The 26,462-nt window shown below is 39.5% G+C and overlaps 1 protein-coding gene across 2 annotated transcripts in view; it reads right to left on the bottom strand.

Annotated features, from left to right (window-relative positions):
* Positions 1–2,330: 2,330 nt before the first annotated feature.
* The window catches only part of LRRC28 (leucine rich repeat containing 28), a 176,016-nt gene continuing 151,884 nt past the window's right edge, over positions 2,331–26,462 (bottom strand). The window contains exons 7-9 of one of the 2 annotated variants that reach the window (XM_032391224.1): positions 24,969–25,144; positions 23,278–23,437; positions 2,331–2,936 (exon numbers count right to left, since the gene is read on the bottom strand). In XM_032391224.1, coding sequence (XP_032247115.1) covers positions 2,864–2,936; positions 23,278–23,437; positions 24,969–25,144 — 409 coding nt within the window. In that variant the 3' untranslated portion in view covers positions 2,331–2,863. The remainder of the gene's footprint in view (positions 2,937–23,277; positions 23,438–24,968; positions 25,145–26,462) is intronic. The other variant, XM_032391223.1, reaches the window with a different exon arrangement.

The following is a 26,462-nucleotide window of genomic DNA, read 5'->3' as shown; positions in this document are numbered from 1 at the left end:
GCAAGGAGCCCGATGTGTGGCTCGATCCCAGGACTCTGGAATCATGACCTGAGCTGAAGGCAGCCGCTTAACCAACTGAGCCACCCAGGCGCCCCTAAAAGTTTTTAAAGTGTGCTCAAAATATATATTTTATTCACTGAAGATGCAACATCTCCTCTACACCATGTTATGTAATCAAGGATTTTGGTGTGATAACACTTAGGCATTTTGAAGAACACTGATAGGGTAATCCACTTAAAATGGACCCGCCTTGCACTGTGTCATAAGAAAGCCTATACCCATCAGGGTATCCTAGATTTAAAAATTTACCATTAAGGGGCACCTGGGTGGCTTAGTCGGTTAAGCATCTGACTCTTGACCTCAGCTCGGGTCTTGATCTCGGTCGTGAGTTTGAGCCCCGCGTGAAGCCACACCTCAGATTACTGAGGTAAACTTACCCGAACAGACTATATTTTCCAAGTAAGTCACCTTTTTTTTTTGCATTCCTATAATTGCATGAAGTATTTCTCCACCTAGTATACCTGTTACTTAAGAAAACACATACATACTAACTTTAGAGTTTTGTGCAAAGCTCTGGACTCAATTCAAAGATGTAGCACATGGGCCACTTTTCTCCAGTCTCCAACATTCCTTTAGAGTATCAGAGGGTTCAGAATGACAGCGACTGCGATACAAAATTTTTCATAATCAACAGCACCTAGGAAGAAGCCAGATTACAAATTCCATTTCTCATCAGTTAGGCTGGGTGCTGCACCGAGGATTGAGATTGAGACTGCCCTAAAAGGTTGGTGGATGCGCACTGTACATAATGGGTACAGAGAGGATGCTCGGACTGTTTGAGCGTCTTTGTAAAGTTTCAAACAAGTTACGGCAGAAGTATTACATATCCTTACCTCATCAAGCATCCTGAACATTGGGTTAGCGCCTTTCAGAGCTCCGTTTTTAAGACATAGGATCGTCGAGGGCGAAACAGAAGATGTTGCGGTGTGTTTACTGTCGCTTAAATGAGAAGGCAGCCGCCACTCAGGCCCCAGTGACATTTGTCAAGTTTCATGCCGCATTTTTCCGTTGCCAACTTATATCCATGTAGAGGTTACGCTAAAACTTCAGTTATCCCAGAGATGAAAGAAGTGTTATATTTTGATATAGATCTTCAGTTCCTATTATACTAAAAGCCTTTGAAATGTGAGGGCTGACCAGGCCAAGTTATGAAAGGGACAAGAGGAAGGAAGAACAGTGGAAATGCAGTGGGAACACACGGTAACATTCTGTCTTCACCATTCTACAGGGAGGGAGTCTGCTTTCCGGGCAGCAGGTGGTGTGACTGAAAAGATCACACATTCGTCAGGAACCGTGTAGGATTTTTAGCACTGTTAGAGCTTAGCATTACAGATTTAGGGCAGCTAATAAAATTCCAGAGACCGAGTTTTTGACAAGTCTGAAATTTTTTGGAAATCGTTTTCCTACCAAGTAAGTCTTCTTGGTTCCCCTTTTAGTTCTGCGCTAGAGAAAACTCTGTATAATTAAAATTAAAAAAGAATTGCTTCGCAGCAACCAGATGAACATCTGGCAGCAAAGCCACATTAAAATGCTCTCCTTTCAAAGGAAGAGCAAATATGTGGCTCTTCCATTAAGAGCATTTCTTCTGTCAGAGAATAAGCTCACAGACTTTCCATTTATGGTTGTTTTTTTTTTTTTTAAAGTCCAAGGCTGAATTTGGACCTGCAATTTTTCTGTATTTTCTCAGTGGTATCTGGACAATAGTGTGTTACGTACATAAGAAGTCTAGGGTCAAAATGAAGATAATCTAATGCACCAGGTATTTAAATAAATGTGCACAGGTTGTACTTAGAATCACCTGGTGAAAAACTGGGAGCAGAAGTAGCTGGGGCCTGTTTTTCACATGTAACAAAAATATTTCAAAGTTAATATAAATTTAATCATAAGCCCATCTAGGAAGAAGCACCGGAGGACATATTTTGATGTGTTTTATCTCTCCCTTTCTCATTAGCCAGAAAAATGTTTAAATCTAGAAGGAAGATCAGATCTTGTAAAGCCTCAAATATTCCTCTAACTCTTCTCATATAAAAAAAAAAAATCATTTCGAAATAGCCTTTCAAAATAAGAGTGTATTTCATTTATCATCTACATTTTTATATTTAAAAACCCTCACAAAGCTCTCTTAATGTGCTGCAAAACTTACAAACAGGGTTGTAACTTTCTGGAGGGTGTATGTTAGGACCCTAGCAGGGCCTCCACTGGAGTCTAACTTGGCTGCCAACTCAGGCTCCCCCCACCCCGACTCCCCCACCCCATCCGAGGGCCTGTTATTCAATATTATGGAGGACATAGAGTTTGCTGAACTTTGGCAAAAACATGGGAGGATAATCTCTGGGGGAAATAATTCCTTGGATAAAAAAAAAAGAGAGGAAAAGAATAAAAGTATCTTGAAGGTATATGTGTTCAAAAGTTAATTTGGCTCTGTTATCAAATTAGAGTTCTTCAGGAGACAGAACCTTGGCTTTCAAGATTTGGGGAGGCACATCACACTTAATAGTTTGCTTATGAGACACACTCACATGAAAAGAAAAACACAGAAGACAAAGGGTCCTTAATTTGTGGGAGGATATATTCCAACTTGGGGGGGAAGGGGGAAGGCATGTCAGCTCTGAAGCTCACTCATGACATTTCCAGAGAGTTCTGCAGTCCCCCCCCCCCCCGGCCCCCGCCCTCGACAGGACAGGATGTGAGGGCCTGTTCCGCTAGGCTGGACTGTCCCGTCCCTCTGCCACACGAACAGTGTGCGATATGCGGGCAACAGCAGTGTCAGGTTGGCAAAACTCCTGAGGCTCTTGAGTGTTTATCAACTCAGTAGGTCAAACGTCTGCAGGCACTGGGCGGAGCAGCAGTAAGCCACAAAACTAACCGGCGTCCTCCTGGAAGGGGAGAAAAGGGAGAGAACACTGTGAGGCCGCGGTTCCAGTCTCCGGATTCTTTCCATTAGAGGCAGTCTTTTTCTTTGTTAAAGGATTAGGCATGGCCAAAAAAAAGTACACCACAGAAATGTAAATTTCCTTTTAAAATTGAGCACTGGAATCAGGTGAGGTATGCGTGGACTCATTTTGTTAGCGGTTTTCAAATGACATAATATCCCCCAAGTGGGCAGCTAAGGAAAAAAAAAATAAGCTTTTTCCATGTTATGGTCTGAATTCTGCTTATTAGAACCAACAATGCAATAATAGAATTTGAAATACATGATTAAAAATCATATCACAGAAAACATCACCAGTTTAGCTAGAACACTTAATATTATTGAAGAACTTAAAAAACAACAACAACAACATGATTTTAAGGACTTTATCCAGCACAGGATTGTTTGTAGAGGTAATTTCAGAATCTCAGTAAGAGAATTTGAGGGTCTTCTTCCCAGATAGCGGAGGAATCCCATCTCAAACTCCCATTTGGCACCTTTCCATACTGAGTCATGAGCCCTCTGACCCACTCTGGACAGCTCCAGCTACGAGAGGCCTGGTTTTCCCACCAGAAGTCCTATCCTCTGGTGAGGAGAAAATAGTTTACTGCTGTTTTCCACAAGACCTCCTGTGCTGATTGTCTTCTGTTTCCCCACCCCTTAATCCAGTCTTTGCCTTTCTCTGTTGCCCAAGAAGGTCACCTCTACAGATCCTATCAGGAAAGCAGCCTGATGGCTGCTTTTTGACCAGAGTAGGTCAGCAGAGGATGAAGGGCAGGAAGAGAGAAAAGCTGAATATTTTTCTTTTCTTCCTCTTTTTAAAGTCTAGTTAATTGAGGTATATTAACATTACAAACATACAAGAAAATTCACCTGCTTTAAGTACACAGTTGAATGAGATTTGAAAAATATGCAATTATTTAACACCAAAATCAAGATAGGAAATATTTTTTATTCCCCAAAGTTCCTTGTTGTCATTTGCAGCCAATTGCCACCCCCCCCTCCTCAACCCGCTCCCCACCAAGTCTCTGGCAACCACTGGGCATTTTGTTTCTCTTTGGGTTTTGATTTACTTTTCCCTGGGCTCGCTCTGACAGTCTTCCAAAAGAAGCTTTGCTACCATTTTCATCTTGATTGATAAATGCCTTCAAGGCAAGAGCTAGCCCTACCTCTGTGGATACTTTTGTCTTATATTTCTGGGTCAATCCTGGATTCCCTTACCAGCTGGCTTCCAGCTAGGTTTGGCTGACAGGAGGATAATGCTCCCCTGGGTGGCCCTTCTTGTATGGCTCCAGTAACACTTCAGTACCCAGCTGGGTGGTGCCCACCCTGCCTTCCTGCCTGCAAAGGGCCGCAACATCAGCAAGAGCTCAGGGCCTGCCTGGCTTTTCCCTGAGCATGCTCACCCCGTATGCATGCATATGGCCACCCAGACTCCCAGGGATATGTTAGTGCTTCTTAAAGCCCCTACAGAACCCTCATTTCCCCAATTCCCCTTTTCAGCTTTATGGTTAGTCTATTTTTGGCCCCAACAGTTCTTCACTGCCTCCGGCAGCTGTGATGTGAAGCAGTTGCCTATAATTGGTTTGACAATTTTTGACAAACACCCTCAGAGAAGAGGCTTTTTGCATTGGTGAGCTTTGACTGAAGTCAAATAAAGATAGGCTGTCAGTGAACCACCAGATAGGACAAGGACAGTGCTCTCTGGCCATGGACCTTTGAAGAAGCCCTAGCTCCCTTCTGCCCCTTTTCAGTTGCTGCCAGAAGGCTGGTTTTACCTGTGATTGCAGATTCTGACTTTTCAAGGTTAAGACTACAAGATGGGGCTATGAGAGCTTATCACATCACAAAGGTCTCTGTTCTGAGATTTCACCACTCTTCTTGAGTAAATGCATGCCAGATTGCTGTTTAAGGCTTTTGTTAATTTCCAGAGTACTGGAAAATTTGATTGTGACCATTTTTGCTGGTTTTCTCTTTGCTTTTGTGGAAAGATTGAGAATTTGTACTCCATCTCTACTTCTCTGACTAGAGCTCCTACTGGGCAGTCCTTCTGTTGGCTCTGGTTCTCAGCAGCCTCCAGAGCCCCTTGTCCTTCAGGCCTAAAGGATAAGGATGGTAAAGCTTTTTACTGTTGTAAGTTTCCAGGGGCTTTATCATCCTTGTGGGTGCTCTGAATCCTGCCTCAGCTTCTGCAAATAGTCCCTCTCCATTCTTTTCTCTTCAAAATCCCAGCTAATGTGTGTTTTCCAGCCAGTTTCCCAACTGATTTAGTAAGTGTTACAAGAAGGGGCCTAAGAAAACAGTCCATCCAGATGGAATTCTGGAATTGGGTTGGTCAGTGCATGAATGGCCTTCTTACTAGGGAAAAATGGGACACTGCTAGCATGCAGTATGGTGTGGCATCACGAACACTCAAAGTATCACTTAAGCAGACTGCCAAGGGAGGGTAAGGCGCTGGGAGGTCAAGCGGCTGTGGTACTTGATTGTTATGGCATCACAGTGAATTCAGAGATTGTGCATGAGATGGTTTCTGCTGCCGGCTAATGAGATGATCACTCCCCCGCCCCCATCTCCATCCCCACCCCCAATTAAGCACAGTGGCTTGAACTCTCAACTCAAGCCATAGGTAGAGAGTCAACATTTCTGTGGTGGCTCTAAAGGAATTATTCTGTGAAGCTATGGGACAGACATGTCTGAAGCCTGAACATACAGCGTGCAGAACCCATGCCATCTGGGTAAGAGTACCTTTATGTGGAGTCTCTTACACTAAGGTAAAGGTGCTGGCTGGGAAGGGGTAGGACCTTGAGACTTGAAATTGACAGCTCTGTCCAGACACAAAGCTAAGAACCTTGAACTTCTAATATCTCTAAACATTTCTTCACATCAGAAATAGCCTTTCTTACCTTCTGACACAACAAGCATTTCCTTGCATAACAATATTTCATTGACTTCATCTGGGGTGTTCACCTAAAAAGGAAATGCCTATTCTCTTCAGAGCCCACCACCAACAACAGTCACTGTCTCTAGGGCCACAAAAGGTGTAAAATCCCAGCACGATCCAGAGAATTCATTGCAAGGCCTGCTACTGGGGGAGAGAATATACACCAAGAAGTGGCAGGATCTTGCCAAATTTTATTAGCAGGAGCCTGGAGAGCAAGCATGCAAATGGATTCTAAGTAAATTAGCCAGCAAGACTAAAGCTAAGGTTGGATCAGGCCAACGAGAGTGTTCACATATGCCTCAGGATTTAACGTGTTAGCCTGAGCACCTGTAATGGTTGACAGAAGTCCTGAGTCAGTAAAGGCCTACAGGCAAGGGGACAGCGATGCTGAAACTCCCACTGCACACTCTAGAGGGAAGAGATCAAAGATTTAGAGAAATGGGAACTTTGAAGTGGATCCAATGTGGTGCAACTTGCTCAGCCACCTCCTGAAAACCTTTGGGAGAGCGAGGAAGGCGTTTCCTTCACCAAGACACAAAAGTATGTATAGTGAGGGGAAGTAGCACACACACTTGATACTTAGTATGACACACGCCTACTAGAGGTGAGAGAGAAATCCTCCAAATCCTCTGAAAGGTCAGGTGTCTGCTGCATTGGTAAAGTTTCAGAAGAGTGACATCTGGAACTGTACTATGAAGAAACAGATACACACTGTGGGTCCCTTTGGATTTTCGGGGCAAAATGTATTTGGGTGGGGACTTTTGGTTCTGCCAAGATGGAGTAGTCCAGTTCTTCCAGGTCCTTCCTCTTACATTAAAACACAATAAACTGGTCATAACACAACAAACAAGTATAGGAAGGCTCTGAAGAATAGAAAAAAGGTGGACAGCTTGGGGACCTTGGGACTTGAAGGGCAACACGGCAGTGGTGAGTTCCCTAGGTTTTCTTACTGCCTCCCTGATAAGCTAGATAGGATGCTTGTAGAAACCCAGAACCACCAACAGGCACAGGTTAAAAAAAAAAAAAAAATCTCCAAGAAAAGCCTTTTTCCCCCTAGCCAAAGGACCAGGACAGAGAAATCTCTAGAGGCAAAGTAAGTACTTGCTTCATGCTGGGTATGGGGGGATTGAGAGTGATAGCTCGAGCGTACAAGGTTTTTTGTAGGGTGAGAAAAATATTTTAAAATGGACTGTGCTGCTGGCTGCACATATCCATGAATATAGTAAAAACTGCTGAATTGTATACTTTAAACAGTATGACATGTGAATCATCTCATTAAAGCTGTTTAAAAAATAAGAGCACTGAAAGGAGAAATAGACAAATCCACAATTAGAGTGGATACTTCAACATCCCACTCTTAGCAACTGACAGAACTAGCAGACAGAAAATCAGCAAAGGTACAGAAAAACCAAACAACTCAATTGAACCAAAGAATCTAATTGATGTATATAGAACACTCCGCCCAACAACAGCAGAATACATTTTCACACCCCCCAAAAATGTCCATGGGACATTCACCAGGATAGACTGTATCCTTGGCTATAAAACATACTTCAACAATTTGGAAAGGACTAAAATTATACAGAGGACACATGAGGTTTCATCCCTGATAAAGAGTGTAGAAATTGTCACTCCTGTTGATACAAGAACAAGCCGAACAAATTGAAAATCAACAGCTTTTCTTTCAGCCACCAGGGAGCTGAGGGTGTAGGGCAAAGAGCAACCTCAAAGTCTGGAGAGACAGGTGAATCTGGAGAGTCACAGCTGAGATTTGCTCACCTGGACAGAACACACTAGAACTGATGGAGGCTAAATGTGGGCTAGCCTGGGAATCAGACAGTCCTGGGGCTGCAATCTTAGCCTTGTCCCACACATTCTTGGGTTTTACCTACAGAAACCCTATAGGCTGTCATGGTAAAAAAAAAAAAAAAAAATCCCCTCACAGCTCAGTCAGAAGGAGGGAAGAAGTAGTTACTGTATAATATGCCCAGAGCATCGTCCAGAACAAAGGACTGCTCTCCAGAGGAAAAGAGTTTATCAGAGCCTTGTCCCAGCTGGAGAAGGGCACTGTTCCTACTCCAGCCCCCTCTAGTCTACCCATATCACCTAAGGGGGAAAAGCAAGCTATGAAACACGAGAGAGACTTGTGAAAGTTACAGCCCAGATATACAGGCCCACTAAAATACTGAGATATAGTCATAAAGTTTCAGAATGCTTCCTTACCTCACACCTTAGCACTGGAGCAATGGTTCCCAGCATAAGGACAGTGGATTACAGATAAAACACCTGCAACATGCTGACCGTCTGAGGAGTGCACAGGGCAGCCCAAAGCCAAGTGAGGAGACTAAAACAAGGACACCTTAAAAGAATTTGCATTTGAAGCCTCTGGCACCTACACCTTCAGCAAATGTGAGACACAGCCCAACTCCTAGCCTGATTAATATAAAATTTCACATGAAAATAACTATTTATCTCAGTTCTTTTTACCCAATACATGTCTCACTTCCAACAAAAAATTACAGACATGACATAAGGCAAGAAAAAGCACATGTTGAATAGACAAAACTTCAGAACCAGAGCCAGATATGACACAGATGTTGGTATTAACAGACAGAGAATTTTGAAAAGTAGAACAGAAAATCCAAGATCTTGGGGACAATTTCTAAAGGTGCAACATATGCATAATTAGCATACCAGAAGGAGAAGGGCAGAAAGGAAAAGAAACTTGAAGTAGTAATGGTGAAGAACTTTATAAAATTAGTAACAGATCCAGTAGTGTAACAGCACTGAGCAGGATAAATATCAAAAACAAAACAACCTCAAAACAACACATAGGCATATCATATTCAAACTAGAAAAAAAGAAAAAGGACATTTTCAAAAAATCAGAGGGAGAAAAAAAACAAACCCATACCTATAGAAGAACAAGTGTATGCACACTACAGTGGACTTACTAGAGACCATGCAAGCAAGAAAAGAGTGGAGTAAAATATTTAGTGTGCTCAAAGGAAAAAAAAAAAATCACTACCTTAGAATTCTATACCCAGTAAAATTATCCTTCAAAAGTAAAGGAGTATAAAGAGTTTTTCAGACAAAATGATAGAACTGAGGAAAATTCATTACCAGGCAGATTTGCCCTGCAAGAAAGGTTGGAAAGAGTTCTTCAGTGAGGAGGAAAAGGATATAGGTCAGAACTTAGATCTAAAAAAAACCAGGAAGCCTACTGGAGAAGGAATAAAGGTAACATAAAATACTTTCTTTTTCTAATTTTCAATTGATCTAAAGTATAATTTGCTTAAAGTAATAAGGGTAGCAACGTATAGTATGAGTACGCAGATGGATAGTGACATGAATGACAGCAATTTCATAAAGGATGACAGGGAGGAATGTGGAATGTTCTGTTACAAGACACCTGTACTACACATTGAATAATATAGTGTCCTCTGAAGATGGGCTTTAGTGAAAAAATGTATATTGCAAACTCTATGGAAGCAACTATACATTTTTGAAAAAGGAGTATAATTGGTATGCTAAGAGAGGAGATAAAATGGAATCATGTAAAATGCTCAATTAAAACCAGAGTAGGCAGAAAATGGGGGGGGTAGGTGGGAAATGAAGAACAAATATAAAAAATAGAAAACAATTATAAACATAGTAGAATTAATCCAACTAAATCAATAATCACTTTAAATTTGAATTGTTTAACTATACCAATTAAAAGACAGAGACTATATCAGTGGATGAAAAAATGAGACCCAACTATATGCTGTGGACAAGAAACCCCCTTCAGACATATAGATGCGGACAGGTTAAGAGTAAAGGGAGGGGGAAGATAAAGCATGTTAACACTAATCAAAAGAAAGACGGAATAGCTATATCAATTTCGGATGAAGTGAACTTCAGGACAAGAAAAAGTATCAGATATGAGGAGGGGCATGACATCATGATACCGGTGTTAATTCTCCAAAAGGACATAACAATGTGCAATGTGTATGAACCTAATAACAGAGCATCAAAACTCTGAAGGACAAAATGATAGAACTCTAAGAAGAAACAGACAAACCCACTATTAGAGCTGGAGATTTCAACACCCCTCTTTAAGTAACTGATAGATCCAGAAAGCAGAAAATAAGAGAAAATACAGTTGAACTCAACATCATTGATCAACCGGACCTGACATTTATAGATACTCTATCCAACAACAGAGAAACACACATTCTTCTCAAGCTCCCGTGTAACATTATTCAGCAAGACAGACCACATTCTAGGACATAAAATCACAGCATAAAAATTTTAAAGAAAATCATACAAACTTTGTTATCAGAGCACTACTGGAATTAAACTACAAATCAGTAATAGAAAGACAGGTGGAATATTCCCAGATATTTGAAAATTAAACAATTAAATTCTAAATAATACATGGGTGAAAGAACAAGTCTCCAGAGAAATTAAAATATTTTGAACTGAGGGGTACCTGGGTGGCTCAGTTGGTTAAGTGTCCAACTCTTAATCTCGGCTCAGGCCATGGTCTCAGGGTCATGGGATTGAGCCCCGTGCAGTCTGCTTGAGATTCTCTCTCTCCCTCTGCCTCTGCCCCTCCCCCAGCTTGTGTGCAGTCTCTCTCTCAAAAAAATAAAATAAAGAATCTTTAAAAAAATATTTTGAACTGAATGAAAATGAAATACAACTGATCAAAAAGTTGTGGGATGCAGCAGAAGCAGTATTAAAGGGAAGCTCGTAGCACATGAAACACATCTATTAGAAAGGAAGCTCTAAAATCAATAACCTGAGCTTCCATCAGGAAGTCAGAGAATGAAGAACAATTTATGAAGGAAGTCGAAAGTAAGTAAAAATCACAGAGCATGTTCTCTGTCCATAATGGAATCAAATTAGAAATCCATAACAAAAAGACAACAGGAAAAATCCAAATGTGGAAATAAAATAACACAGTTCTTTGACCTTCTCTGACCCATGGGTCAAATGACTACTTTCCCATGGATTAAAAAGGCAGTCTCAAAGGATATAAAAATTTACATGAACTGAATGAAAATGAAAATACAACATACTAAAAATTTTAAGACATAGTAAAGCAGTGCTGAGAGAGAAATTTAGAGTGCTTAAATGCTTGTTAAAAAGAAGGAAAGGTCTCAAATCAATAATCTGAGCTTCTACTCTAACCCCCACCCCCCAAAAAAGGCAAAGTAAACCCAAAGCAAGCAGAAGGAAGAAATAATAAAGAAATCAATGAAACTGAAAATTTCACTAGGATTAAGAAGATCAATAAAATTGATACATCTTCAGCAAGACTGACAAAGATAAACAGAGGAAAGACTCTCTTAGTATAAGAAATAAAACAGGTGATATCAGTATAGATCCTGAAGCCATTAAAAATATGAGCATATTATGAACAACTACGTAGTCATAAATTTGTGAAAGAATAGATGAATTCCTTGAAAACTACAAACTACCAACACTCAACCAAGATGAAATATCCAGCCTGAATAGTCTTATAACTATTAAAGAAACTGACTTTGTAATTAAAAAAAGAAATTTCCACTGGAGAATTCTATCAAACATTTAAAGAAGAGCTAAGAGGAATTTTTACACAATCTCTTGCAGAAAAATAGAAGAGGAGGAACACTTCCCAACTCATTTTATGAGGCCAGTATTATTTTGACTCTAAAGCCAAAGAGTACAAATCCAGAAAACTACAGACCATATCTCTCATGAACATAGATACAAAAAACCTCAACAAAGTAATCCTCAACTAAATTAATACAGAAATGTAGAAACAGAACTACACACCATGATCAAATGGGAGTTATTCTGGGTATGTAAGGCTGTTTAATATTTGAAAATCAATTTCATCCACCATTTCAACAGGTGAATGGAAAAAAAATGTGTATGATATCAGTGGACTCAGAAAAAGCATTTGACAAAATACAACATCCATTCATGATAAAAAGTCTCAGCAAACTAGGAACAGAGGGGAATCTTTCTCAGTTTGATAATTAGAATCTACAAAAAAAATCCTACTGTTAACATCACACTTTAAAGTAATGTCTACTTTCACCACCTTAAGCAACGTAGTACTTGAAGTTTTAACCACTGCAATAGGGCAAGAAAAAGAATTAAAAGGCATACAGACTGGAAGGGGGAGAAGTAAAACTATTTCTACTTTCAGATGGCATGATATGATTGTCTACATAGAAAATACAAGGGATCTATAAAAAATACTCCTAGACTCTTAAGCAAGTTCAACAAGGCTGCAGGCACATTAGATCAAAACACAAAAATAAATCACATTTCCACATACTAATAATGAACACATAGAAGTTGGAATTTAAAAATATAGTAATATCATTTATAGTCACAAAGAAAGTGAAATATTTGGGTGTAAATTTAACAGAACATTTAAGGACCTGAGTGCTGAAAATTATTAAATACTGATGGGAGAAATAAAAGAGTACCTAAATAAATGGAGAGTCATAGTATTTATACACTGGCAGAATCAACATAGCAAAGATGTTAATTCTCTCCAAGGTGATCTATAGATTGAATGCAGTTCTTTTCAAAATCCAGCACAAGGGTCTTTTTTTGAGACAAAGATAAGCTTATTCTAAAATGTATATGGAAATGCAGAGGCCCTAGAATAGTTGATACAATCTGGAAAGAGAAGAATAAAGTAGAAATATCACTTTATCTGATATTAAGGCCTAACATATAACTACAGAATCAACAGTTTGGCACTAAGAGACAGACACAGATCAACGGAATGGAATAGGGAGCATCCTTATGATCTTGGGGTAAGTAAAGATTACTTAGGACACAAAAAGCACTAAATATAAAATTAAAATGGAAAAATTTGACTCGATCAAAATTAAAACCTTCTGCTTTACAAATTACACTCATAAGAAAATGAAAAGGCAAGCAACACTGTTGAGATTTCCTCAATTCAGGAAACTATATAAATTTTAAGCCATTAGCTACATTGCATTACCTTAATTTAAAAAAATTAAAGTTGGTTAGAACCCTATTTCAGATAATTTGCTATACCAGAATGTATATATTTGTATAATCACAACTGAAATGAAACTCAGACACAAAATGATCTTAAATGGTAAGTGGATTTTTGAGGATCATCTAATCAAACTTAACTCTCCTTGTTTTTTTAAAAAAATATTTATGTGAAAATCATTCATAGAAGCAATATATTTCACGCCACTGAGTTTTTTTTAAAAAAAGGTTCTAAGCAAAAGAATCCAACTCCATAAAGATTTTTTTTTTTGTTTTTAACTTACTGAAGCATCATGCCCACTGGCATCATTAACTCCTTACGATGCTCAAGGGAGTAGGGTGGGTAACATGGAGGTGTAATATTTGTGCTATAAAAAAATCCCAACTCTGTGTTCTTACTTACTTTTGGGAGATTCATCTAACAACCCATTGTACTGATTGTTGCATTAATGATCTAAGTTGTTACAAGTACCCCAAATCTACTGCCTTACGGATGGATGTGTGCTGGTTTGATCCTTTAAAATTCCAGAGCTGTGGCACCAGAGACATGATAGTTTTAGGGGAGAAATTCTGAGCTAAGCAATAAACTCTATAGTTAGGAAAAAGATGCTAGTAAATTCTACAAAGAACATCAGCCATGACATTTGTTGCTTTAGAATCTCTGAACTTATTTATAGGCGAGGCAGGAAAAAGAGCATTTCAGCTTAGTTTTAAAATACAGAAATACCACTATTCTTAAAAAAAAAAAATCACAATGTGGTTGGCACATACTGGAGCCCAAAATATCATAAGAAATATGGTATTTTCTTTGCAAACGTGTTTCCTGATTAGAAACAAAAAGCATAGCCTTGACTCATACAGAAATTCAAGCCAGAAGAAAAATAATACTTATTAGACAGAATTTATCAGATGACATCCCAAGGCTGCGCACATATTAACTTAAGGGAGAATCACCTTATGACATATTTACATTTGTGTTAACAGTGCTTGTTACATTTGTAACTTGTTACATATATGTAACTGCTTGTTATATTTATGTTAACAGTGACTGTCTCTCATGGGAAGATCCTGTGTGCAGAACTAGAGGCTTACATATTACATATTGGCTTCTTTACTTGATGGGTCCATGCCCTAGAACGTTAGGGGTGAAATATGTATGGGGAACGAAGTATCAGTTGGATTGGTCATAGCTGAATCCCCAGGACCTAGTACTGAGTTTGGCACATAGCACATGGTCAATACATAATTGTTGAGTGATACAAGGAGGAAAAAACAGTTAAGAACAATTTACTTCATTTCTTGAAGAATATTTTGCCTGTGCAAAATTTCGTAAGTCACCTTAAGAGAGTGCCAATGAAGACTTCTGGAAGCTGAGAGAAACACAGAAATCCCAAACACAAGTGAACAAATAATGTCAGTATTACTGATGTTAATTGTTTCACATTAGAAAGTAATAGCCATAAAAAGCAAGGGTAAGGAAATGAGAAACATCTCATAAGCGATTTGACCATATAAGAATCCGAAGAGATTATTTACAGATAAACTATAGTACGTGGGAGAAGGGAGTGCTAAGTTGTTCCTAAAGACAGAGGGAAGCCATAAGACAAAGAGTTCTACATGCCTCTCACAAACAGGCCTTTATCCCAAGGCGCAACAGTCACCCAGGCATCTGGCTCTCTCGTGTCATCACTCTGGCCTAAAAGACCAAGGAGAATTCCTGAAGAAAACTGAACTCTAACTCTGAGCTTGAAAGCAGCGGACTGAAGCCACAGTGTCATTACCTACCTACCTGCTTGCAGGGGAGGTTCACTGCCTATCTGCTGACTGACTGGACAAATTAATAAACGAGTGGGTGAGTTATTCTGAGCTATTTGGAAGTAACTCCAATGACATTTTTTAAACAGGAATAGAAAAAAATTCTAAAATTCACGGGGAACCAACAAAAGATCCCAAATAGCCAAACAAATCTTGAGAAAGAACAAGGCTGGAGGCATCTCACTTCCTGACTTCAAAATATTTTACAAAGCTTCAGTAATCAAAACAGTATGGTATCGGCGTAAAGACATATACACAGACAAATGGAACAGGACACAGAGCCCACAAATAAACCCACACATACACTGGCAACAGATCTTTCACAAGGAAGCCAAGAACACACAATGGGAAAGGGACAGTCTCTTCAACAAATGGTGGTGGGAAACTGGACACCCACATGCAAAAGAATGAAACTGGATCTTTATCCTACACTGTACATAAAAGATCAACTCAAAATGGACCAAAGACATATGCAAGACCTGAAATGATAAAACTCCTAGAAGAAATGTGGTATAAATAAGGGGAAATCTCCTTGACATTGGACTTGGCAATGATTTCTTGGATAGGACACCAAAATCACAGCAACAAACATAAAAATAGGCAAGTGGGACTACATCAAACTAAAAAGCTTCTGCATAGCAAAGGACACAATCAACAAAAGGAAAAAGCAACTTAGGAAATAGGGAAAAATATTTAATGGCCCCACATTTGATAAAGGGTTCATATCTAAAATGTAAGAAACTTCTATAACTCAATAGCAAAAAACAAATTTCTGATTTAAAAATGGGCAAAGGACTTACACAGACGTTTCTCCAAAGACATACAAATGGCCAACAGGTATATGAAAAGGTGCTCAACATCACTAATCATCAGGGAAATATAAATCAAAACCACAAGATCTCACCTCATACCTGTTAGGATGGCTATTATAAAAACAAAAAACCAACCAAAAAACCAACCAAACAAAAAATAACAGGTGTTGGAAAAGATGTAGAGAAACTGGAATCTTGTGTATACTCTTGGTGGGAGTGTAAAATGGTGCAGCTGCTATGGAAAATTGTATGGCAGTTCCTCAGAAAATTAAAATAGAACTATCATATGATCCAGAAATCCTACTTCTCAGTACATAACCAGAAGAATTGGAAATCAGGGTCTCAAAGAAATACCTGCACGCCCATGTTCATTATGGTATTATTCACAATATTCAAGGTATGAAAACAACTTAAGTGTAAGACAACGTCTTCATGGATATAAATATACAATGGAGTATTATTTAGGCTTAAAAAAAGAAGGATGTCCTGGCATAGGCAACAACAGGGACAGACCTGCAGGATGTTGGCTCAGTGCAATAAGCCAGCTACTGAAGGACAGGATTTCACTTATATGAGGTATCTAAAAAAGCAAAACTCATAGAAGCAGAGAGTAGAATGGGGGTTGTCAAGGGCTGGGGGGAGGAAGAAATGGGAGCTGTTCAGTTTCAGTTATGCAAACTGAACAAGTTCTAGAATGCTGCTGTGGAATGGAGTGCCTATAGTTGAGTAATACTGTACTGTGCCCTTGGAAATTTGTTAGGAGGGTAGATCTCATGCTTAAAAGTTCTTACCACAAGCAAAAACAAAAAACAAAAAACAAAAAAACAAAAAAACCCCACAAGTATAGAGAACCAATCATCTGATTCAATGGATTCTTAGTTTAGAAGTCAATTTAGAGAGATTCTACTTTAACCTAAAATATTGCCAATGGTCATTTCTAGTGGTAGTACTTCCATTTGAAATAGTTTCCTTTTGCAAAATTGTATTTTCTAATTTTGCTTTAATGATAATGTATGAATTGAATAGATACACTTTGTCCCCACCCAAAAAATAAAAATAAAAATGAAACCACCAGTCTACTAATGTTTTAATAATTAAACATATTTTTAATTTCTAAAGCAATACCAGTTTGTTGTAAAAACTCAATTCTACTAAAATGAAACCACTGTTACACTGAAAGCACGTTTTACTATATATAGTATATATATATATTCATACCCTTATTTGACAAACATTGGATCACACTATGCAACCTGTTTAAAACTTTTTTTTTTTTTTTTTTAAAGAAAGGGAGGTGGGGGATGCAGGGGCAGAGGGAGAGAGAGAATCTTAAGCAGGCTCCACGCCCCATGCGGAGCCTGACTCGGGGCTCAGTCTCACCATCCTGAGATCATGACCTGAGCCAACATCAAGAGTCCGATGCTTAACCAACTAAGCCACCCAAGCACCCCTAAAAAACATTTTTAACTAAACTGAAAAATTTTTGCTAAAGAATCTTTTCTTCTTTAACCTGTATAAAGTTTGGGGGCGCCTGGGTGGCTCAGTTGGTTAAGCAACTGCCTTCGGCTCAGGTCATGATCCTGGAGTCCCGGGATCGAGTCCCACATCGGGCTCCCTGCTCGGCGGGGAGTCTGCTTCTCCCTCTGATCCTCCTCCTCTCATGCTTTCTGTCTCCCATTCTCTCTCAGATAAATAAATAAAATCTTTAAAAAAAAAAACAAACAAACAAACCTGTATAAAGTTTTAAGCCAAAGATTTTTTAAAAAATCTATCTAGATATATTTTTCAAATCGTTGGTTTTGTGTATTTGTAAAAATATACCCTCTCTAACAATATTCAAATGATTCTATAGTATATAGAACTGAAAATTAAAGTCCCCCCTGACTACCCTATAACCCCAAATTCCTCCCACCCAAGACAACCATAGTTAAGAGTTAGATATACATCCCGCTGGACCTCTTAGTGCACACACACCCATCTTTCAAAAGTTATCTTGTTCAGAATATTAGAGCATATCTTCATTTTGTATTTGAGTACCACTTCAACATCTCTTCATGCTATATGGTGATTCAGTTAGTAGCTCACTGCAGCATAGCATCTGAAACACAGATTTGAAGCAACACTGCTAGGGTTCAAATTCCAGCTCTGCTATGAGACCTTGGCCCAGGTTCTAATATTCCTGGGCCTCAGTCCCACCTCCTTCCAGCCCCTATAAAATGGAGATGATATTAGGTTGAACCACATGTAAGTGCCAAGGCACATGATTGCTATGATCTAATCTTGTTTTCAAGTTTTTAAATTTTATTTAAAATTTTTTTTTTTTTATGATTCCATCTAATAACAGACCTATCTTATAGTACTTAGAGAAATAACACAGCTCAGCTTCCAAGCTGGATCTCCTGACCCCTAAGGGCAGGAAGTTCTTTCCATTCTAGCATCAAAGTACAAAAGCAGAGATGCGATGGCACCACTACCTGAGTGTGCACGGTAGTATCGGCTGCAGCTAAACCTCCCCCCAGTGGTATGCGAAGAACCACTGGGATTCTGGGCCATTTGTATTCCTGTCCCAAAACATTCTAGAGATTTAAATGAAACCCTTTGAAGGTCTATGATGATTAATTTTAGTTGTCAACTTGGCTGGGCCATGGTGCTCGGTTGTTTGGTCAAACACCAATCCAGATGCCGTTGCCAAAGTAGTTTTTAGATGCGATTAACATTTAATTCAGTAGGCCTTGAATAAAGCAGATTCTTCTCCATATTGTGGGTGGGCCTCACCCAATCAGTTGAAGACCTTAAGGACAAACTAAAGAGGTAGAAGGACTTTTCTTTAAGACAGTGACCTGCTTGAGTTTCAAGCCCATGCCCTGCAGAATTTGGACTCAAGATCACAACATCAACTCCTGAATTTCCGGCCTGCCAGGCTGCCCTATGGTTTTGGATTTGCCAGCCCCCACAACTGTGTGAGTCAATTCCTTAAAATCAATTGATCTCTCTATATATAGATATAGATATAGGTTCTGTTTTTCTGGACAACCCTTAACTAATACAGATATAGCTATTGGGAAGTGAGAAGCTGCTGTAACAAATACTTAAAAATCTAGAAGTGGCTTCGAAATTGGGTAACGGGTAGAGGGTGGAAGAATTCTGAGCTGCATGGTAGACAAAGCCTATCCTGCCTTGAAGAAACTGTTGGTAGAAATGCAGATATTAAAGAGTATCTAGTGAGGCTCACAAAGGAAAGGGGAGCTGTAGACAGAGCTTCTACTGTCCTAGAGAATACACACATTGTCATCACCAGAAGGCTGTGTTGAAGGTGCGTTTGCTGAAGTCTTGGGCAAAAAGGGGAGTGTGTTATTAGAAACTGAAAGAAAGATGACCCTCGTTATAAAGCACACAGGACTTGACCGAATTGTGTTTTGCTGGATGGAAAGCAGAACTTGTAAGCAATGAACTGGATGTTTAGCTGAGGAGATTTCTAAGCAAAAGCAAATGGCCTGGTTCCTCCTTGCTGCTTACAGTAAAATGGTAGAGGAGGGAGCTAAAATTGAGGGAACTGTTATGCAAAAAGGAAGCAGAATTTGAAGATTTGGAAAATTCTCAGCCTATCCATATTATAAATAATGAGAAAGCTTGCTCTGGGGAGAACACCAAGGGACAACTGTTTACATGATCAACCATGTCAGCAGAAATGCTGACAGCTTGGACTGAAGGGGACAGAGATGGGATAGAGTGAAGAAAGGCTGTCAGGCTTCTGGAATTCTCCCAGCAGGAAAGGGGCAAGAGAGCTATCGGGGAAAGGGAAGAATGGGCCCGGGGATGGGGCAACTTTCTTGGTTTTAGAGGGCAGGGCTCCCCCCAAGGCTGGGGTGGGGGGAGGAGGCACCACTGTGGTGGGCCCAAAGGACAGAGCATCTAGCCAAAGAATGTGATTCTCAAGCATTAAAAATCTAATGGAATTTGCCCTTCTAGGTTTTGGACTTGTTTGGAACTCATTACCTCTTTTTCCCTTCCAACGTTCTCCCTTTTGCAATGGGAATGTCTATCCTGTGCCTGTCCAAACGTTACATATTGTGGCAGATAACTTGGTTCATTACCTGGAGAGGAGTCCTGCTCCGGGATGAATTATACCCAAGTTTTACCCATACCTGATTTAGATCTTTGAGATGAGATTTTTGAACTTATGAGTTGATGTTGGAATGGGTTAGGATTTTGGGGGTGTTGGGAAGGGATGGATTTATTTTGCATGTGAGAAAGACATGAATTTTTGGACCAGATTGTTATGGGTTGAACTGTATCCTCCCAAATTCGTATGTTCCAGCCCTAACCTCCAATGTGATGGTGTTTGGAGTTGGGGCCTTCTGGAGGTAATCAGGTTTAGAGGAGGTCATGAGGATAGGGATAATGGGATGAGTGCCCTTATAAAAAGAAGAGACACCAGAGAGCTTGTGTGTGTGTGCTCACACTCTCTCTGCCACACGAGGCAGCAAAAGGGCAGCCATCTGCAAACCAAGAAGAAAGCTCTCTTCACACTCTGTCCACGTGCACCCTGATTTCAGACTTCCAGCCTCAGAACTGCTAGGAATGAATTTCTGTTGGTTGAGCCACTGAGGTATGGTATTTTGTTATGGTAGCCTGAGCAGAGTAATACGGTAACATTATCTGGAGTCAGGATCATTGCAGGTGTGATCAGTTAACTGAGGATGAGTCAGTCGGTTGGGCCCCACTGCAGTATCACTGGTGTCCTTAGAACCGGGGGAGGTGGAGACACAGACAGACAGACAGAGAAGATGATGCGAAGACACAGAGAGAAGACGGCCATCTCCAAGCCAAGGAGAGAGGCCTGGAACAGACCCTTCCCTCAACAGCCCTCAGAAGGAACTGGCCCTGCCAACATGCTGATTTCAGACTTCTCGCCTCCAGAACTGTGAGACAACAGATATCCTATTATTTAAGTCACCCAGTTTTGTGGCATTTTGTGCGGCATTCCTAGCAAACGAATGCATACGTCTGAGAAACCTTGAGTAACCTGAATTCCTAATGGGAAATACAGAACTTGTGTAAACCATGATTGTGTGAGGAGATGCCAGACACGTTGTTATAATAATAAATAACCCTCTATGTTAATGTTCTGCATTTTAATAAATGAACGTAAGTTTGGGGAATGAACATTTGCCATGACTATAAGGATTCAAAATCATGAATATACTAGTCATTCTTCTCTGTTACAGATATTTGAAGGTTTGGGTATTTATTTTTAGGCAAAATACTATAATTTCTTTTTACTGCACTCTGTATTAAATTTAGGTTGAAACTAACACTTGTACGGGGCTTGATATTTTAGAAGAATATCCAATATGTTCTTTTAAAATAATGCCAGATGTCCACATTAATTTAGATATTGGCTGATACAATGTATTATTTTATGACAAGCAATGCAAACTAAACTGAATATAAAACTTAAAAATATTATTATCAAGACCTTTTAGAGTTTATGATATTAAAAAATGCTGATTTTATATTCAGCAGTAAGCTACTGAATTCAAGTATTTGGTTTTCAGTTACAAAAGAAAGTACTTTAAAGACTATGATAGAAACTGATGTCAATGCTTTTAATACAATCTCCATAGCAACATGGGAAGGAACAAAGTCTGGTGGACCAAATGAAAGCCACAAACTCTCAATTTCAACCCTAGCATTAACTCACCACAGAAAGCCATGTTTATATCTTGGCATTTCATCTTTGCTATAAACACAGGCACTTCTGGCTTTGCTCAACAAACAGGCATTGCCTAAGTCCTATGTACTGGATATATTCATTTTATTAAGCTAATACTATTATATTTATGTTCTGAAACAATATAAGATTATTCACACTGAATTTCTAGGTTGTAGCAGAGAAATAAGTAACAGCAAATAAAATATTCAAATACTGAATACATTCCCCAAATTTCACATAAAGATAACACAAAAAAATGACTTCATTTGAAGGATCTACTTTATTTTCACAAATTAATTACCATGATAAAAAGAGAGTCTAACTTTTTGAATAGGTATTCAGAATTTTATCAGCTACTGATAGAGTATCCTGACCATATGGAATTGTCTTCATTTTCATATTTTCAGTAAGAAAACGTCTTCAATAGAAAATTATACAATAATGCATAAGGGTTTTACTATTGTTTAATGAATTAGGTAAGATTATCCTAGGATGGTATCTTACTGATATGAAGAGCATTTGCTAAACACACACATAAGAAATTTCAAAAAGTCTCTGAGCTAAAAAAAAAAAAATAGATTACAATAGTTAATATTAGTATTTATTACATGCCTGGGCTCTTTCCATGACTGATCTCATTTAGCCTCACAATGACCTTATTAAGTAGATATTATTATTATGCTCACTTTATTAATGAGAGGCTGAAGCTCAGAGATGTTAAGTGCCTGGCCCAAGGGCTCCCAGTGGAGGAGTGGGAGTCAGGGCTTGTGCACCTGACCACTAGGTACCATGCCGATTTCATCTGTTCCTTTTATTGGTGGAGTGACACCCTCAGACACTGACTCAGTGCTTTTAACTCTATTCTAAATGGCATTCCACCACATTTGGCGATGTGACCACCTCGGACTGGAATTAGCAAATTTAGAAAGGTTTGGAAGAAGGCTTCTTGTGGGCAGGCACAACGAAGCAGGAGACATTAAAAATACAGAAAGGGGAAACGGGAACTGAAAAGTCTAACAAAACAGGATTATTCAGGGTAGGAACAAGATAAACGCAGTTTTGCAAGGGAGTGGGGTAGACAGTAGAAGGAACTACCGTTTGTTGAACACCCATTATAGGTCAAGGTTTTACCTTCACCGTCTGCTAATCCTCACGATGGCCCCACCCAGCAGGCTCTTCAAGCCCCTTCCTGAGGCTCAGAGAGGTTAAGCACCCCGCCCAGGCTCCCTCCTCATGCTATAAAAATGCTTACAAAGGAAACGCTTCTTGGCACTGAATAGGGTAACAAGTTATCTGAAAAAGTTACTAACCCAAAATACCCGCTGATGGATAAGTGAGATGTTAGAGTGTTTTTTTTTTTAACTTTAAAAAATGTAAACTTAGAAAATCCTAAATTTAGAATATCTATATGCTGAGGTTGTGCCAATGGGGGATTTTTCATTTGATGTCCTAATTTTAATTGTCTGGTTTTCTTTTTTTAAACTACCAGTATAGGGGTTTTTACTTGGTGGACATTCTTAGCAAATTCAAGGCACTGTGCCAAGAAATAGAGAGTGGCAAGAGAATGGCATTTGGAAGTGTTAGAAATTCAAAACAGAAACACACACACACACACACACACGATGTTCAGCCATGCACTTTCAGTTAGCCATGCCAATTAAATAGAAGGGCTGGGCTGGTCCCATTATATAACAAATATTTTGTTCTTACATTCCTTATTGCCTAAAGCCTATTGTGAATAGGGGAATAGCAGGAAAACGCTCCTACAAAGAATGAGCTACTCTAAATAGTATATACAATAAAACTGTTCTGCATATGATCAAAAAAGTAATAAAGGGAAGTCCAGTTTTCTCGTGATGCTGAAAATGTGCTTTTGTTTCGTTCAGCTGTATCTCAGGAAGCGTTCTATGCACCTTGACAGCTGCTGACTTAACAATACTTTCATGCATGGCCTCCCTCCCCCCCCGCCCAGGTGTAAGCCCTGGTGCCCACTTAGGCGTGATTACCCCTGGTGCAGCCCTGCCATCGGCGTCTCTCTCAAGGGAAAGAGCTTGGGGTAGACAATCGTAAACATGGGCTCACTACACCGGTGACAGTGCCCCAGGGGGCAGTGCAGCAGCTCCAGGAGACTTCTGGGTAACGAGATTGGAGTCAGAAAGTTCAAATCTGGAACACAAGAGAAAAAACATGCATGCATAAAAAAATAATCAGATTTCCTTCAACTCGGATTAAAATATGTTTCTTTGTTACTAAGTCAGTTCAGTTAGTTAAAAAGTATTGCATGTTGAAAATACTGTTATCTGATAGGCACTGAATTGTTTGGAAATCAAAGATTTTTTTAACTTTTTTGATACTAAGAGAAAAACCTAAATCTACTCTTTTAAGAGCAAACAGAAGCTGTCCTGAGGTAGAAGCAAGAAAAGAATATGACCAAATATTCTTTAAGAACAAAGATTTTTTAAAAAGGCATTAATTTACCCAGAGAGGTTTGTAAAACTTTCTATGGGAGACTGAGAATAAAAAAGGACTGGCACCAAAGACTAATATTGACTTTCATTAAATTCTATCTAAATCGATTGGGCATTTAGCATTACTCAAGCTAAATTACATTTACTGAAAAGAATGAAAATGGGAAACAAAGAAATCAAAGGAAAAGAAAAAGAATGAAACCAAGCTTCTCCTTGTTTCACTCCTGCGAGCTGTCATTTATATATAGAGAGGGTGCCTCCTTGTCAGCCTGGCCTGAGCTATACAAGAGAAACGTTTAAAGCAAAACATCCCAGTGGCCCAGGCAATCTTGAGCACAAGTGTCCACTGGATTGCCACGGATGGTAAACATCCAGAAGACAGAGAGGGAAATGGGTCACACTGAGGTGAAACCTAAAAAAATTACTGAGTCATCTTTGGGAAGGAAATACAAATGATCTTATCATCCTTTATACCTATCTGGACTTTATCAATAACCATTTATAAAAATGGAATTTCCCCATAGGTGAATAATTACAGTTTTTTTTTAGTATTAAAAAATAACTTTGTGTTAGGCATTCCTAGAAGGTTAATAGGAGATGTTTTGAATGGATCTTTATTCTTTTTTTTAAAGCAAAAATTAAACATTTAGCAGTTTTGAAAACACTTGGAACGTATCTTATTAAAATTGCCTACTGCTTTCTTAAAGCAGCTCCAAGATCCATAATACTGCCTGAAACTCCTGGTATTTCTTCCCCTCTAGGTCTGTAATTTCTCAGATGTGAGGAGGCTGCATGGCGAAAACCTGCTCTGCTGGAAGGGACCCAACTTTGCTTTAAAAAGGATAAGCCTTTGGCATTTTTTTTCCCTCCTCAAGAAAGTGCCTCTGCCAGCCTTCTCACTTCCCCCAGATACGTGCCCAAACACCAATTTCCTCCATTTAAACCACATGGTTTAACTTCTAACCTCGGTCCTTTAGGGCTGGTGCGGAAGGATCAGTGCTGATAAAATATTAAAACTTTTTTTTTTAAATGAAAAAAAGTCCCATTGCATAACAATGTGAATGTGCTTAATGCCACTGAACTGAGCATTTTAAAACTGGTTAAAATGGCAAATTTTATGTTATGTATATTTCACCACAATAACAAACACGGACACCCCAATAGGCAGCATGAAGCACAATTTCTAAGGTCACTGAGTAAGAGGCAGAAAGAGAGAAAGTCCTGTGTACCTTTAAGAAAACTGTGGTAGGTGTGATGGAGACTCCTCATGGCCAACTCTTGCAGAGGCAGGACGTGATCATTCTCGGTCCCTATGGCCTTCACCTCGGCAGGGAGGAAAACGGTGAGCTGCCCCGATGAAAAAGAAAGCAGCTTCACCTCGGAAACTTGAATGGGAGCACCACAGCTAGAGAGGCACATTCACAGTAGTATTAGCAAAATAGGAAAAGAATATATGTGCCAATAAAAATGTGTTAATCAAAATATACGTTTAAAATTTTAAGACACTGCTGAATTGCCAGAATTCTTTTCAAAGTGAACAGATGCTAGCCTGGGTTCCTTAATAAAGCCTGGCACAGAAATGTAAACTCATCAGCTGGAACTCAGCTACAGCATTGCTGAGGGCCAGTTCCTTCCAGTAAGGACAAACTCTGAAGGAATTTTCCTTCAGGAGATCTACACAATTTGCTCTGGAAGCTCCCTTTATCCTCATTTTATTACCCTTTCCAAGTTCATGCTTATTGAAATTTTCAAAATGAAAAGGAAAAAAGAGTACTCTGTTAAGTTATAGCACTCTGGTTTAACTGAATTTTTGTGGTGGGGGAAGAAACCCCACAAAGCAAACTGATTTTTAATGGTATAAGATAACTTTATTGGATCCTTCCATAAACTTGTGGGAAAAGATTCATAGTGAAGCCCCCTGAATACAGATGTTATGACCTCGTCCCTGTAGCCACTCATAACTGGAAAGAAAGCAGAGGCAGCTTTGTTCCTACAGCCGCATGGTTGCCAAAACTAAGGAGTCCAACCTCATCCTATCTCCTCTCCGAGACCACCAGGTTACCTAAAAGTCTTAAGACTTTTCTTCTCTAACGACAAACAGGTGCCAACAAACTTTGGCTCTCCAGATACAATATGAGCTAATCTCTCTGCCCTCCACTAGAATTCTGGCAATGAGGGAGAGGGCACAGGCTTGGGCTGCAGAAGCCCGTGGCTTGTTTGTTTGAGGTTCCTTCATTTGCTCATTCCTTCCACCAGAAAATGTCTCCAGAGCATCAGCTCTATACCAGCCAGTTAAAGATACTTAAAGTAAAACAACAAAAACCAAACCAAAACCAAAAACAAAATGACTCCTTCCCTTGGAAAATGTAATAATTACAATATCATTGTTCTAATGTTGGGTCAGAGAAGACAGTGACCGACCACCCAGGGAATTAGGGAAGATTTTGCAGAGGAGACAATATCTGACACAACTGACTTCACCCAACCAATTTCTCCACTTGGCTCAAAAGAAAGAACCTCAGAAGACTACTCTGGGACACCCTCCTGAGCAAAACCCATATCCAAAAGGGAACCACTATTTCAAATGTGAACATTATAGTTTGGTTTTGCCTTTTTCAACAGCATGACGCATTCTGTATCTGGCTCCTTTTGTCAACATTGTATTTCTGGGATTCATCCATGTTGCTGCATGTGCTACAGTTTATTCATTTTCATTGATGTGT

Source organism: Phoca vitulina, unplaced genomic scaffold (genome assembly GCF_004348235.1).
Source record: "Phoca vitulina isolate PV1807 unplaced genomic scaffold, GSC_HSeal_1.0 scaffold61, whole genome shotgun sequence".
NCBI lineage: Eukaryota > Metazoa > Chordata > Mammalia > Carnivora > Phocidae > Phoca > Phoca vitulina.
This window is presented reverse-complemented; position numbering and strand designations above follow the sequence as displayed.